This window comes from Pleurodeles waltl, chromosome 4_2 (assembly GCF_031143425.1).
Source record: "Pleurodeles waltl isolate 20211129_DDA chromosome 4_2, aPleWal1.hap1.20221129, whole genome shotgun sequence".
Classification (NCBI taxonomy): Eukaryota; Metazoa; Chordata; class Amphibia; order Caudata; family Salamandridae; genus Pleurodeles; species Pleurodeles waltl.
In genome coordinates, this window is record NC_090443.1 from 118295646 (window position 1) to 118311843 (window position 16198).

The 16198-nt window shown below is 43.1% G+C and overlaps 1 protein-coding gene across 3 annotated transcripts in view; it reads left to right on the plus strand.

Annotated features, from left to right (window-relative positions):
- SLC11A2 (solute carrier family 11 member 2) overlaps positions 1-16198 on the plus strand; it is a 334480-nt gene that overhangs the window by 182826 nt on the left and 135456 nt on the right. For all 3 annotated transcript variants that reach the window (XM_069230910.1, XM_069230911.1, XM_069230912.1), the window contains one exon: positions 12304-12371. In XM_069230910.1, the coding sequence (XP_069087011.1) occupies positions 12304-12371 (68 nt within the window). The remainder of the gene's footprint in view (positions 1-12303; positions 12372-16198) is intronic.

The window sequence follows — 16198 nt, forward strand, 5'->3', positions numbered from 1 at the left end:
TTCTCAGATTGTTAATATGTTCTTCTGTTGTGTCCAGCTATTGACTTAATATTGTTTGCATGCTGTGCACATAATGAGACTTCATTCTCTCTTCTTAGTGCCTCTCAGGTGGAATGATGGAGAGGTTTATAACTTCTATACTTCCACCCTCCCCAACCCACTGAAAACATCAGAACAACTGCAAAAAGATGGCAAGGGGTCAAAGGCTTCACTTGTGGACACAGTAAATCATGTCTGACTCTACACAAAACAGTGGGCAGCCTGCCTTTAGTTAAAATGGACTAACTTATGCTACGTTCTTCAGGGTGATTGATGGCCTCCATAAAAGAAGAAAGATGCAAAAAAAAACACCGGTTCTGCTCCCACTCTAAGCCACTGGCCTCTGATAATGCATGCACACAGTGTATATGCAGTGTTAGAGGCCAGGGCTTACGGTGGCAGGTTTCAGTACTCTCTGAAGTTTGATCTGGTGGATGTCAATTGTCATTAGCATGATTCACTTCGCTCAACAAAACAGGTTGAGTAGCTCAACAGGTTGTCCTTTCTGTCTACCTACTTCTAGGTAGACTAAATTCATTCCAGATGTTTGCTTGTTCCTTTCCAGCTCCTGGGCAGCATGCATAAAATACTGAGAAGTTTGCATCACTTGCGCATAGAAGAACTTTATTTAACTGTTTACCGGACTACTGCTTCCAAAAGTTCCGATTCATTCTAGACCAAGGAACACATCAGTATATAGCTCTTCTCACAATACATACATTGGTATTGTTGAAACAGCGATGTATATAAATTAACTTCTCAGATCAAGGAAGAAATTCAACTTGGTTTTATTTCTGTCAAACCCATAGACAGGAACCACTGGAAACTGTGAAGACAGTCAGCCTTTCACACCTATGGGTGTCTGAGACTTTTGACATGTTGGTTTCTAAAGCTTCAAAAGATACAACGAATACCATCAGGAGTCGTATTTTCTCTGTTCGGATGTAACATGAATAAGCAGCCTCAGCTACAGCACAGAATGCATATGACTGCTATTAAGAATGGCAAGACTTCCCGCAGGACGTTTCAAATACATCATCATGTCCCTTGCCGTTCAGGCTGAATCATTAAACCTCCTCCCCAGAAAAACTGTTCACCCAATCAGAGCATGTTAAAAGTGTTTTTCATAAAAGGAACCAATAAACAAATCAAGGCTATCTTTGTTATTGGGGCATCTCTTGACCTCTGCCTGCCAGATTCGTTCAGAAATATCTTTCCAGCTTCACCTGATGCCATTCCCATCTGAGCAATCATTTAATCAGACATCTCACTGGTCTGCTCCCCAATAAGCTAGAAATATACTTTAAATCAATCCCAAAGAGGCAAGGACTTGATCTGCCAAGTCTGGCAGGCCAGTATCAATGTCAAAGTTGTTTTTAAAACTCAATATAAATCCATCTCAGGTTTACAACAAATCTGCTTAAATATAATTTATTAGCAAAGCAAACTTTAAAAAAACACTCATGCCATTGTAAAGTTGGCTTCTCTCAATGCAGAGTCTAAAACGTTTGTTAAAACCAACCATAGAGGTTTTAATTTCACACATTCAGTTTGCTAAACAACTAATATTGCATCAAAAAACGTAACCAATTTCCATGACAAATTGGGGTTTTTACCATTGTTGTAGACCAATACCAAATCAACCTTTTTTGGGGAGTCTCATTAAATAATCCTCTTTTATTCAGATCTGTTTTTTCCTAACAAAACTTGTCTCAGACAAGGAATACGTTTCTGTTCCAGAAGGGGCCCGAAATCTGTACTGATTACTGTTTGCTAGTGAGAACGTACTCCGGATAACAGATCATAACCTTCTCCAGCTTGACATGCTATCAGCGTTTGACACTGCCATTCTTCAACCACTATGAAGACTTAGGCTCTCGTTGCCAGTTATTGTAATCTCTGAAGGGCCCTGTAATATTAGTTACTGCACCCATCATGATTAAGAGTTATGTGGAAACACCACGGTCCAGCGCAGTTTCTCCTGTGACCTCCAGGTGCTCATAGTATACATTATCTCTGGGTCAAAATATGGGCAGAAAGGAAAAATAAAGAGAGGAATTGGATGTGGTAAACCAGAGGCGTGGTTATTCCAAATTCCTAGTTGAACTCTCAGCATTCTACTCCTATTAGGCTGGTGTTTCTGGAGATACTGTTTTGACTGATAACAGCATTTCTTCGGTCTAGAATTATCTGAGCGAAAATGGACCCCTAATAAGGAGGCTTCAGTTACTCAGGAATTTAAGGCAAGGTTATTTATTGAATTAATGCCTACCTCACTTACAGAGTCCAAATCTTTATGGTTCCTCCTTTCTGCTGACAACCATCCACTCATTGGGTAGGTGTTCTAAAGGCTCTGCAATCACCACACTGCTTTTCAAGCATTCCTGCAAGTACGCTGTGATACCCAGATGATTATAAAGATAGAAAAGCATTAAAAGTTGGATCCTATAGAACCTCTTGAAACTCAGTTACTCATAGGCAAAGATCCTCACTTGTGGGTTGTGCCAAAAATATGACCCGTCCCTTGATTGGCCTAAGTAAACTGGACGTCCTCCAAACACCACCACAGTGATAAAAAAACAAGGGAATTACCTTGGACTCAAAACTATCACTCCATCCTCAGGTTAACCATCGATCATCAGTGCCTTTTTCACAGTGCAAATCCTCCACTGGATCTACCCTTTTCTGGGGCTTTCCCTTTGCTTACAGGCCTCAAGCTCTAGTCCTATCACATCTTCACTGTGCAGTGGCTCTATATTGGGCAACTTAGACCCTAACTGCAATGAATCTAAAATTCTGCAACTAAGAAAGTTCTGCCTCGGACTTTAGGCTCTGCACTGACAAGGAAAACCCAATCAGAAAGCCTAATTACTCACTGGGTAGTGCATGGGACAGGCCCTTTTTTTGTATAAACCAAGCTCAGTTTTTACAGTCAAAGGATTAACATCTAATCCAGACTAGCCCCACCTTTGATCATCCTTGTTTTAAAAGATACGAGTTGGCATGCAATACTTTTCTGTAAAAACATTCTTCAGAAGAAAATAATAATCATAGGTAACCTTGGCCAGCATACTTCAAACAACTTGTTACAGTCAGCAGACACTTATAGATCCACCTCAAAATCTCTTTGGACTTATTAGAAATAGAAAAGTGCTGTTTAAATGCCGTTACTACAAAACACAATTTGGCAGTTAGGACCAACTCTGGTTGTTTATACATCTGTAATCAGAATAAGTGTTGCATGCTGTTCTAAAGATTTGTTTTTTAAGTGGAATGAAGTTTCTTTGTTTTGTTTAGTTATCTTTTTAGGCTGAAGCCTACCAAACAGCATGGCTGTCTGGTTGCTAAAGACTTCTTGGGGACTTTCTGAAAGCTGACATAAGAATGCATTCCTCTCATTGCTTACCATTGTGTTTGTGGCTTGTAACTCTCATTTGCCTTATTTTTATGTGCTGGCTTTATTTGTTTTAGGCTGCTGGGCATATATTTGTTGCACCAGTGGAGCATATCCTGTTTATTGTATTCTTCCATGAGTGGTCACTTTCTGTAAACAGACCTTTAATTTTTGTTTTTATCTTGCCACATTTGCTGTGCATTCAAGCATTCATAGAACACTTCAGAAGTGAGTCTGTCTTCTGAGGGACCTTGGTGTTTACATTTCTCTCTCTCTCCTACTGAGAGGATTTATCTGACAATCTGGGGATGTGAAAGGAAAGTTTTTTTTTGTTGTTTTTTTTAATTTTATTTTTGTTGCACACACCACAATTTAAATGTCTGTAAATTAACCCTGCAAATATTTCAGTGTATATCAGAATTAGGAAAGCACAGATGAAGCACATTTTGTAACTCTGAATTGTGGTGGAAACATATTTTAATACAATCAAAACAATTCAATACACTAGGTGGTGCCATTTCCACACCATCATTTGTGTGCTGTAAAGTTGTCAGTAAAACTGTATGTCTGAGCAAACCTAATGTAATTTCAATTGAAAATGTTTTGTCTGTAACAGTGCTGCTCTGCCACACCATGCAAACTCAACTCTACCTTACACTATGCCATTCCACTCCACTCCATTCCACTCTACACAACTCCATTCTGTGGCACAGTACTCCAGTCTAGGACGCTCCACTCTGGGGCACTCCACTCGACCACACTTCATGCCACTTCACTCTAAGACTCTACTACATTCTGTGCCCCTCCACTCGTCTCTACTCCTATCTACTGTATGACCCTCTACTCTGTGCCACTCTACCACACTGCTCCACACTACTATGCCTTCCCACTGTATGATATTCTATGCCATTCCACTATGACACTCTACTCCACTCTGCGTCACTTCAGTCTATGCCACTCTGGCACTCCAAAACATTCAGTGCTCTCTATGACACATTGTGCCACCCCAAACTATATTTTACTCCACTCTACGACCTTCCACTCTACGCCACTCCATTCTATGACACTTTATTCCACTCTACGACATTCCACTCTGTGCCTGTTCTGCTTTCCCACTTAACTCCTATCGGAGCTTACAGAACCTCTCTGGAATGCACTTCTGAGTTCAAAGAAGACATTTATTGTTGATAATTCTCCCCCACCCCCAAGTTCCTGAGAGTCGAAATTAGTAGATTTCAAGTGCACGTTTAAAAGTAGTTGCAGCAATGAAAGCAAAATATATCACAGTACTTCTCAGTTGCAATGTACACAGCAAATATATAACATAACTGCAAAGCATAAAAGTCAAATTCATCACCGTATGGGCAAGGCGGAAGGGCCTAACTCAGCTTCATCTTTCTGGGGTCTGCAAGTTGATGACTCCGGTCAACTGCGAGAAAGAGATTTTCTACCCAAACGGGAGACTGGCAACTGACATCTAGCTCCAGCCTGAAGTCAAGCAGATTTGAATCGAACTCATTGTAGCCCAGAGTCATCCTTAAAAGCAAACTCAGTGTGAGATCTGAATAGACTTGGAGAGTGGCCAATTCTCCTGAGCCATTCCGCTCTCAGACTGGTTTGCGATGTAAACACAAAATCTACGTGCTCTTATCAGCTAAGGTCTGGTGTGAAGAAAACCGCTTGGTTCTTCTTGTGGAAAAACACAGCTTGGAAAAACACAGACATCTGTAATGTCTCAACTGCAATGTCTAACCATACGTCAAAGCCAATAGGCAGCTAACCTAAGTATCAAATGTAATGTCTAATGTCATGTCAAAGCCAATAGACAGCTGAACTGAATACAAAATGAAATGGCTAATGCCATGTCAAAGCCAATAGGCGGCTAAACTGAATACAGAATGTAATGGCTAACTCCATGTTAAAGCCAATAGGCAGCTAAACTGAGCAAAACATATAATGTGCTACTAGTGAGCATTGAGCAACTAATATGCGCAGTGGTGAAACAAAGTCATTGGTCAAACACAATTAATAGCATCACAGTGCCCCTGTTTCATTCTACTCTGACACGCCACTCTATGCCGCTCTGCTCCACTCTCCTCCTCACTCTGCACTCTCCTTCACTCTACAGCACACAACTTTACGACACACTTCTGTACTCCGCTCCACTCTGTGCCTCTCCGCTCCACTCTATACCTCTGCGCTCCACTCCACACTACTGTACAATGTTCTGGTCTACTCCACTCCTAGACACTCTGCTCCACGACACAACATTCTACGACACTCTACTCCACCCTTCTCCACTCTGACTCTCCACTGTGCCACTAAACTTTACTCCATTCTATGAAGTAATTCAACTCTGACATTCCTCTCTACTCCACTTTACACCACTCCACGACGCTCTACACCACTCCACTCTGTGACCTTCTACTCCACTCCACGACATTCTACTTTAGGTCATGACACTCTACTCCTATCCATGACATTTTAGTCAACGGCTCCCTACTCTGATACTCTACACCACACCACTCCATTCTACACCACTCTACTCTATGCCACTTAAATTTACTCCACTCTACTCTGCTCTATGCCACCTAGCTCAACTGCGCTCTACAGCTCTGTGCACTCTACCACACTCCACTTTATGCCACTGTGCACTGTACTCCATGACTCTACTCTGTGCCAATTAACTCTACTCCACTCTGACTCTCTACACTGCCACTTAACTCTACTGCAGGCCACTCCATGCCTCTCTGTTGTATCCACTCTACTCTGCAACACTCGGTGGCACTGTACTCCAAAGCACCCCATTCCACAACACTCTGCTCCACTCTACAACACTGTACTTCATGACACTGTACTCCATGACACTACACAGCATACTACTCCACTCTGACATTGTACTCTTCTCTATGACACACTACTCCACTCTCTGATGTAATCCACTCAATAATACTACTCTGTTGCACTCCACTTTGACATACTCCTCCACTCCAGGCCACTCCATGCCACTCTGTTCTACTCCACTCTACAACACTCTGTGCCACTCTACTCCACAACACTCCACTCTGCTCCACTCTACACCATGACACTACTCTACACCACTACACTCTGCAACATTCTACTCCTCTCTTTGACACACTATTTTACGACACTACTCCACTCTGGCATTCTACTTCACTCAACTCAGTGACACTGTACTCTGACACTCCACTCCAGGCCACTCCACACCACTCTCTTTACTCACCTCTACAGCACTCTGTGCCACTCTACTGTACGACACTCCACTCTACCCCAGTGTACATCACTCCACAACACTGACACACTGACAGTCTACTCCACAACACTTTGCTCCACTATCGGACACACCACTCCACTGTAATCTACTCCATATTACAGCACTCCATGACACAGTACTCCACTCTGCGACACTCTACTCCATTCTGCACCATTCTACTCCACTCTTCTCAATAATACTCTGCTTTGACATTCTACGTCACTCCAGTCTACACCATTCTACTCTATGCCACTTAACAGTACTCCACTCTACTCCATGACTCTTCTCCACACTATGCCACTTAACTACTCCACTCTGAACTTAACTCTTCTCCACAACACTCCGCTCTAAGCTACGCCACTCTGCAACTCATCTCCACTGTGCCACTCATCTCCACTCTGCCATTTAACTCTACCACTCGACTCAACAACAATTCACGCCAATCTGTTCTGCACCTCTCTACTCTACTGCACTCTGTGCCTCTCTATCCAGCGTAACTGTATTCCAGTCTGTGCCACTCTGCTGTGTCAATTTTCTACTCCACAACTGTAGGAAGTTGGCTCTGTATGTGCTATTTCAAAGTAAGGAATAGCATGCACAGAGTCCAAGGGTTCCCCTTAGAGGTAAAATAGTGGTAAAAATAGATAATACTAATGCTCTATTTTGTGGTAGTGTGGTCGAGCAGTAGGCTTATCCAAGGAGTAGTGTTAAGCATTTGTTGTACATACACAAGACAATAAATGAGGTACACACACTCAGAGACAAATCCAGCCAATAGGTTTTTATATAGAAAAATATCTTTTCTTAGTTTATTTTAAGAACCACAGGTTCAAATTCTACATGTAATATCTCATTCGAAAGGTATTGCAGGTAAGTACTTTAGGAACTTCAAATCATCAAAATTGCATGTATACTTTTCAAGTTATTGACAAATAGCTGTTTTAAAAGTGGACACTTAGTGCAATTTTCACAGTTCCTAGGGGAGGTAAGTATTTGTTAGATTAACCAGGTAAGTAAGACACTTACAGGGCTCAGTTCTTGGTCCAAGGTAGCCCACCGTTGGGGGTTCAGAGCAACCCCAAAGTCACCACACCAGCAGCTCAGGGCCGGTCAGGTGCAGAGTCCAAAGTGGTGCCCAAAACACATAGGCTAGAATGGAGAGAAGGGGGTGCCCCGGTTCCGGTCTGCTTGCAGGTAAGTACCCGCGTCTTCGGAGGGCAGACCAGGGGGGTTTTGTAGGGCACCGGGGGGGACACAAGTCCACACAGAAATTTCACCCTCAGCGGCGCGGGGGCGGCCGGGTGCAGTGTAGAAACAAGCGTCGGGTTCGCAATGTTAGTCTATGAGAGATCTCGGGATCTCTTCAGCGCTGCAGGCAGGCAAGGGGGGGATTCCTCGGGGAAACCTCCACTTGGGCAAGGGAGAGGGACTCCTGGGGGTCACTTCTCCAGTGAAAGTCCGGTCCTTCAGGTCCTGGGGGCTGCGGGTGCAGGGTCTCTCCCAGGTGTCGGGACTTTAGGTTCAAAAGAGTCGCGGTCAGGGGAAGCCTCGGGATTCCCTCTGCAGGCGGCGCTGTGGGGGCTCAGGGGGGACAGGTTTTGGTACTCACAGTATCAGAGTAGTCCTGGGGTCCCTCCTGAGGTGTTGGATCGCCACCAGTCGAGTCGGGGTCGCCGGGTGCAGTGTTGCAAGTCTCACGCTTCTTGCGGGGAGCTTGCAGGGATCTTTAAAGTTGCTGGAAACAAAGTTGCAGCTTTTCTTGGAGCAGGTCCGCTGTCCTCGGGAGTTTCTTGTCTTTTCGAAGCAGGGGCAGTCCTCAGAGGATGTCGAGGTCGCTGGTCCCTTCGGAAGGCGTCGCTGGAGCAGGATCTTTGGAAGGCAGGAGACAGGCCGGTGAGTTTCTGGAGCCAAGGCAGTTGTCGTCTTCTGGTCTTCCGCTGCAGGGGTTTTCAGCTGGGCAGTCCTTCTTCTTGTTGCAGGAATCTAATTTTCTAGGGTTCAGGGTAGCCCTTAAATACTAAATTTAAGGGCGTGTTTAGGTCTGGGGGGTTAGTAGCCAATGGCTACTAGCCCTGAGGGTGGGTACACCCTCTTTGTGCCTCCTCCCAAGGGGAGGGGGTCACAATCCTAACCCTATTGGGGGAATCCTCCATCTGCAAGATGGAGGATTTCTAAAAGTTAGTCACTTCAGCTCAGGACACCTTAGGGGCTGTCCTGACTGGCCAGTGACTCCTCCTTGTTGCTTTCTTTGTTCCCTCCAGCCTTGCCGCCAAAAGTGGGGGCCGTGGCCGGAGGGGGCGGGCAACTCCACTAAGCTGGAGTGCCCTGCTGGGCTGGGACAAAGGGGTGAGCCTTTGAGGCTCACCGCCAGGTGTCACAGCTCCTGCCTGGGGGAGGTGTTAGCATCTCCACCCAGTGCAGGCTTTGTTACTGGCCTCAGAGTGACAAAGGCACTCTCCCCATGGGGCCAGCAACATGTCTCTGGTGTGGCAGGCTGCTGGAACTAGTCAGCCTACACAGACAGTCGGTTAAGTTTCAGGGGGCACCTCTAAGGTGCCCTCTGGGGTGTGTTTTGCAATAAAATGTACACTGGCATCAGTGTGCATTTATTGTGCTGAGAAGTTTGATACCAAACTTCCCAGTTTTCAGTGTAGCCATTATGGTGCTGTGGAGTTCGTGTAAAACAGACTCCCAGACCATATACTCTTATGGCTACCCTGCACTTACAATGTCTAAGGTTTTGTTTAGACACTGTAGGGGCACAGTGCTCATGCACTGGTACCCTCACCTATGGTATAGTGCACCCTGCCTTAGGGCTGTAAGGCCTGCTAGAGGGGTGTCTTACCTATACTGCATAGGCAGTGAGAGGCTGGCATGGCACCCTGAGGGGAGTGCCATGTCGACTTACTCATTTTGTTCTCACTAGCACACACAGGCTTGTAAGCAGTGTGTCTGTGCTGAGTGAGGGGTCTCTAGGGTGGCATAAGACATGCTGCAGCCCTTAGAGACCTTCCTTGGCATCAGGGCCCTTGGTACTAGAAGTACCAGTTACAAGGGACTTATCTGAATGCCAGGGTGTGCCAATTGTGGATACAATGGTACATTTTAGGTGAAGGAACACTGGTGCTGGGGCCTGGTTAGCAGGGTCCCAGCACTCTTCTCAGTCAAGTCAGCATCAGTATTAGGCAAAAAGTGGGGGGTAACTGCAACAGGGAGCCATTTCTTTACAACAACTCTACTCCACTCATGACACTTAACTCTACTCCACGATTTTTCTCAGCTCTACGACGCTACTCTACTACTTGACATAAATCTACTACTATACTCAACTACACTAGTTCACTCTGTGCACTTAATTCTACTCCACTCTGTGCACTTAATTCTGCTTCACTCTGTGTACTTAAATCTACTCCACTGCACTCTGGCACTCTATTCTACGCCTTTCTACTCTGACACTCTGTGCCACTCTATTCCACTGACACTCCACTGTACACCACTCCACGACTCTACTCCACTCTACTCTGACACTCTGTACCACTGTACTCTGGCACTCTATACCACTGTACTCTATTGTACACCCTTTCATGACACTCTGACCCTCTGCTTACTCTCCAGCACTCTACTGTACAACTCTACTCCAGTCTTACACTCCACTCTGTCACTTAACTCTACTCTGATTCTAGTCTGTGCCACTTAACTCTACTCCACTCTATGCCACTTAACTGCTCCACTCTACAACACCCTATGCCATTCTACTCCACAAGACTTTATGCTACTCGACTCTACGACGCTCTTCTTCACTCTTCCACTGAACTCTACTCCAGTCTATGCATCTACTCTGCCACTTAACTCTGCTCTTCTCTATGACTCTACTCCACAACACTACACTGTATGCCACTTAACTCTACCCCACTGTACAACTGGACTCCACTTTACGACACACCACTCTAAGCTTCTTTACTCTGACACCCTACTCTACTGCACTTTACAACATTCCACTGTATGCCACTCACTTTTAGTCATGCTGAACAGTAGCCACACTGGTATACAACGTGGCTAAAACACATTGGCAAATCCAGTAACTGTTGCATAGACTAGACAAATTGGCTTTGCCAAGGTTTGTTTAGAGGAAATCGGATGTATAGGGAGCAAATTGCAGCACACAGCCATGGGAGTTGGTTATTAAGTGCTTGTGAGGACAGTTGCATATCAAAGGCAGATCATAATTAAGGTTTCATTAACATCTTGGCAGGGATGAGGTTCAGGTTCCATTGTGGAGAGGGGTAAATGAAGCCGAATGAGTTAGTGGGTGGCAGTGGGATGGTAAATATAAGAGCTTTTAGTATTTTATTGAAACATTACTGGGATGTGAAGTGTCTGATCTGACTTTGCATTGATAATTATAAATTGAATAAACCAAACTTCGCATCTGATTTTGGTGTTGGTGGGCAGCCAGCTTCTCCATCTGGGATAAGGAGCATATTACTCAGTTGTCCTGATGGAAGTGCCACCTGCCAAATTGAGAAGTGACAGTCACACAGACAATCATTTTTAAAGCATTGACAGGAACCACAGTCAGGGCAGTTCCTGTAAATGCTTCGTGAAATTTGGTGTGGCTGATGGAGCTGTGCACCAAAACGTTTCTTTTGTATTTTTACAAAAAAAAATCCTGAAGCAGGATTTTCTTTTTGAAAATACAAAGGTAAATGCTCCCTCATGGCAATGGAAGCATTTAGCAGTTTTTACTGCCCCTTACCACCAGGGTTTTCTTGGCAGTAACAGGCAGTGAAAAATGACCTTTAAATCCGCCCATCCGAATCGGGGGGGGCAGAATTGCAGGTTTATTTACCCTTACTCCACAGGGCCCTCATAGGAGTTTAATCACGGCAGGGGCAGAGTAGTCTCCGTGGTGCATAAACCAAAAGTCCTCCCGCATCTAAATTCAGCAAGCAGACCACATTCTTGGCGCAAAGGATGTGATGATGGAATATCCTTACCACCAAGAATTAAAACAGGCCGTAAGTATCTTATGATTTCCACGCTACTAGTGTGGCATCTTTCTTGGTATTGGCAGTAGTTCGGCATGGTGCGTCACCAGACCTAGGTAGGCAGGGGAAACTAATTTCACTATCCGTTTAGTAACTTTTAAATCCCATGTCCCTATAGCATTTACAGCATTCCAAAGCACATTGTTTTATTGTTTTACATAAAACCCACAAAAGGTGTTGGGAGGAAAGCTTGCTGTTTGTCTAACCACTGACAATCGCTCGAGTAGTAGCCCAATTTATCATTCTTTAGCTCACTGTGCCCCTTTCGTTTGGACCATATGCAAATCAGTCCAAACCCTGCTTCTCATGGGAACATAGTTATTGCTTCGCTAAAAAGAAGAGCTTTTTGTCTGGTCTCATTCAGCTAGTAAATGAATCCTAATGATGCCCTTTAGTATCTCATGTGTACATCACTTCTTGCTTGTGTGTTATCCATGGAATCTCCTTTGTTATGTCACAGTTAATTCTTTGCCTTATGTTCATTTGCAGAATTATTTATATGGTAATGTTCATTGACAATGTTAACTAATTCTTATTTTTTGAAATAGGTTTACGGAAGTTGGAGGCGTTTTTTGGTGTTCTCATAACAATTATGGCAGTCACATTTGGATATGAGGTAATATTGTTTGTGGTTCCCGTGGCATACTAGTTCCCTCTCTGTTACTTGTCTTAAAGCATGTTAGGCGAAGGGAGTAGTGAACGAGGTATAATCTCATGTATAGGTTGTATTATGATCTAACACCATGATAAACGGGCATATAAAATTCTAAGAAATTGCATAAATAAATAAGGAGCTAGACATTGTTTTATTTTCCTTAATGAGATCGTGTTTGTTTCTGTGTCCTTGCTCATACTGTGATGCTCCTGTGAGGTGTCTGCATTTATGTGTGCAAATATTTTTCAAACGTGGCATCGTAGCAAGAGAGCCTTTGTGAAGGCTGTTATTTTTTATGAGTTAATGCTCTCAGTTACAAGGTTTTCAAGAGGTTTCGTTGCTATTTGGAGGAACATGTTATTCGTTGTTGCTAATACAAGTAAATCAGTGGTTCCCAACCTGTGGTCCAGGGGCCCCTGAGGGTCTGCAAAGCCTCCTCAGGGGGGGTCCGTGACTGCTTAGGAAATGTAATAATATTAACAGGTTAGGTCCCCAGATTTCAGTAATGACATGGATTCCAATAATGATCCATTGGGGGTCCCCGGGTTCTAGTACTGATAAATGGGTGTCCACAGAAGACAAAAGGTTGGAAACCACTGATGTAAATAAATACTCCGACAAATGCAAGAATAAATGAATTCAACAAAAACATCAAACAGTACATGCAATAATATCTAGTTAAATGGAAATTAAAAACAGATAGAGGCATTGAGCCATCTTAGTTTCCCTTGTTCACTGCCTACCTTAGCACCAGGTATCATTTGCAGTCTCCAGCTCTCCTCTCTACTGTCACCTAAATGCGCCCTGTATGTGTTTCAGGCCGTGCACAAAGATCTTGAATTCAAGTCCTGTGGTATTGTTCACATCCACAAATTAGAGCTTGGCTGGAGGAGGTAGTTCAAACCGGGGTTATTAACAGGTGTTGGTCAAGAGTAGGAGAAATTACATAAAAGGCTTTTGGAGAGATGGAAAGTTACACTACTGTTTTTGAGGGTTGTTCATATGTAGAGCATCCAGAATGTTTACATCAGTTTGGGCACTGAGATGTTTGTTTACTGTGCTGGGGCAGAAAATCTGCTTCTTCGCCCTTGAAAGCCCTATGGAAATGAGGCAGGTAAGCCCTTAACTTCATTTTGATCACCTTCTGAAGGTGTGTCTGAAAAATGTGAAACCAGTTAAAATATTATGCTTAATTATATCAAAATTGTAAGAGCCTTACTTAGAGTTTGGTAGGCTCTGTGTTGGGCCACAAGCTGTGTGAAGTAACTTATCCGACAAACTCTTGGTCCGTATTCTATATTTAGGGTCGAGTGAACTGTCACATTGGCGCCGGTGCAAACCTCAGACCAGTGGTCCTTTAGGATCAGGCAGTCACTTGGAGAACCTCCGACCATGAGCACTTTTTAGGGCAGACATTCTGAAATTTTTTAAAATATATTTCTTTATTGGTATTTCAAATTGTATTACAGGGTACACTGCAATATACGTTTTTAAAGACATCCCTGGACATCAAGTTTGGGCATTCACCCGTACCATAGGTTAGTAGAGTAGGAGAACAGGTTGCTATTCAACAGAAATCCACTATCAGTAATATTTAAGGTCAGCAATATCTTCCTGCATAATAGTGAGAAGTTACTGTTACTTGCTTCAACAACGAAACATAATAGTATTGCGATCTACAACGGAACGAATCTTAGTTTGCATTACCATTAAATGAAACACCTCATACCTCTCCCATAGCCTGCCTCCTTTGCTTTCAGTCGGTTATCCTGTCACACCATGAGTTTTTTCCTCAGTTTTGCCTACAGCTTCTAGAGCCAACATTTTTCAATGTGGGGTATTTACTCATTCATGGGTATGCATGCCTTTTCTCCTAAGACAGCTTCACCTTCCCGTTGCAGTCAGTCACCCTTTTTTTGACTGATCTCCCTCGGAGGGCCCCAGTAATGCTTTTGTCATTGCGCAAGCCAACATTCTTTATTTTTTTGGTCGGGGTTGCCAGGAAAGGCTGGTGGTTCTGAAAACTGAGAAAACCGCTCCCATATACTGGGAGAAAACTGCTAGGGTGTTAAGCACAATTCGTTTTTTGTTTGTCAAGCACACACTCCTATTTGCTGAGCGAAGAGCACCAATTACACGTTTTTACACTGTGTATCAAACAGACATAGAAACATAAAATAAAAACAATTTCAAAAGCCATTTTTATTAAATCTACTAACACTAAATGTTTATTTTACGCATTGTGTGAAATATGCACCGTTAGGTTTTGGAAAAAAAGACTAAGGACAGTGTTCTTACACAGAGCAGTGACTTACACCTGTTTCTTCTTGCGTGTAGAAGTTGAGACTGCAGAATAATGGTAGTATAGTTAATAGGGAAAATGGGAATAGCTTACTCTTCCGTGAAGACTTTAGCTCCTTCATTGGGTTATTTAAAATCTTTTTAAGTTATGTCCTGCATATTTAATGTCACTTGTGGCAATAAACAAACTGACCCTCTCTTTGTGCGAGATTCACAAAGGTAAATTTGGTCGTACTCGTAAGTTACTGATTACATTTTCTTTTTTTTCCTGGCAGGAATCAACAAAATGATTTATGGTAGGAGTGTTATTAAAAATGTGGACATCTCCCTCATGTGTGCCGATAAATCAGCACTCGTAAATCATACTCAGGTAGTGGGAAATGTGTGTCAAGGCATGGTTTCCCCTGGGAGATGGGGAACAGCCACAAACAAGGTAATTTGTGGGCATTCCCAAACCTTAATCTAGCTCATTTTAACCATGGAAATGGCTGTAGATTTATTCCTGCACCAGAATGTGAAGGGCAGAATGTGATTTGATGCAACCTTGAGTGAATGGCTTTCGACTTTGATACATGTCCACCTGGCACAGCTTCCCAGGCACACCATAGGAATTATTGCTAAATAGTCTAAATAAATAAATATACACCCTCCTATATAATAAATCTGCACCTAAAAGTGAAGGTCTAATACTTTGTTCCTGCATTATTTACAGTTTTACCCCTTGTATTGCATTTCATTATTACACTAATTGGACTATATAGAAATAAATATTATATTGAATCTTTTCAAAGTTGCATAATTCAAGAATAGAGAAGCTCTAATTTTCTAATATTTTGTTTTTTTAAATTTTTTATGAGAAGAGATGTTACTTATTAGTTTACCTAATATCCACCTTCTACTAAGAAGTGACTATTGTCTTATTAAGAGAAGCCACCCTGTTTGGAAGTGATTATGCTGTCAATTCATTAATCTTTATTTAGTTTAAGCCATTAAATTGGTTATACTGTCCAAAAGAGTACAATAGCCTCCTCAGAAGTGTTGGGACTAGCAATAAAATATTTTAGCAGTCCCGTTGAAAAATCGTAGTACAATATATGAACTTATAGCAGCCCTCTGCAGATGTGTTGGTACTGTTGATGAAAGGTATATCAGTCCTGATAAATTGTAACATCTGGTATGATATAAAATTGGATACCATAAACTGGGTTTTCTGATGGATACTTGTAACCACAGGTTACTCACCGTGTGACTATTTCCCAAGTGTTAGGCTGCATCTGGAAACTTGAAGCAGTGCTCTTGTGTGCAGTCGGTGGCGTGGTGTATCGCTGCTCCGATATCATTCCACTTCAGAAGTGATGAGTGGAGCAAAAAGTAAACTACCTATGCATGCTGCTGTCACGTGTTTTGTTTCCGGGCCTTCAGATCTGGAGCTTCTTGTTGGTCTTCAAAACCAGATTTGCATCAAACGTTTACCAGTTGTGCAAGAG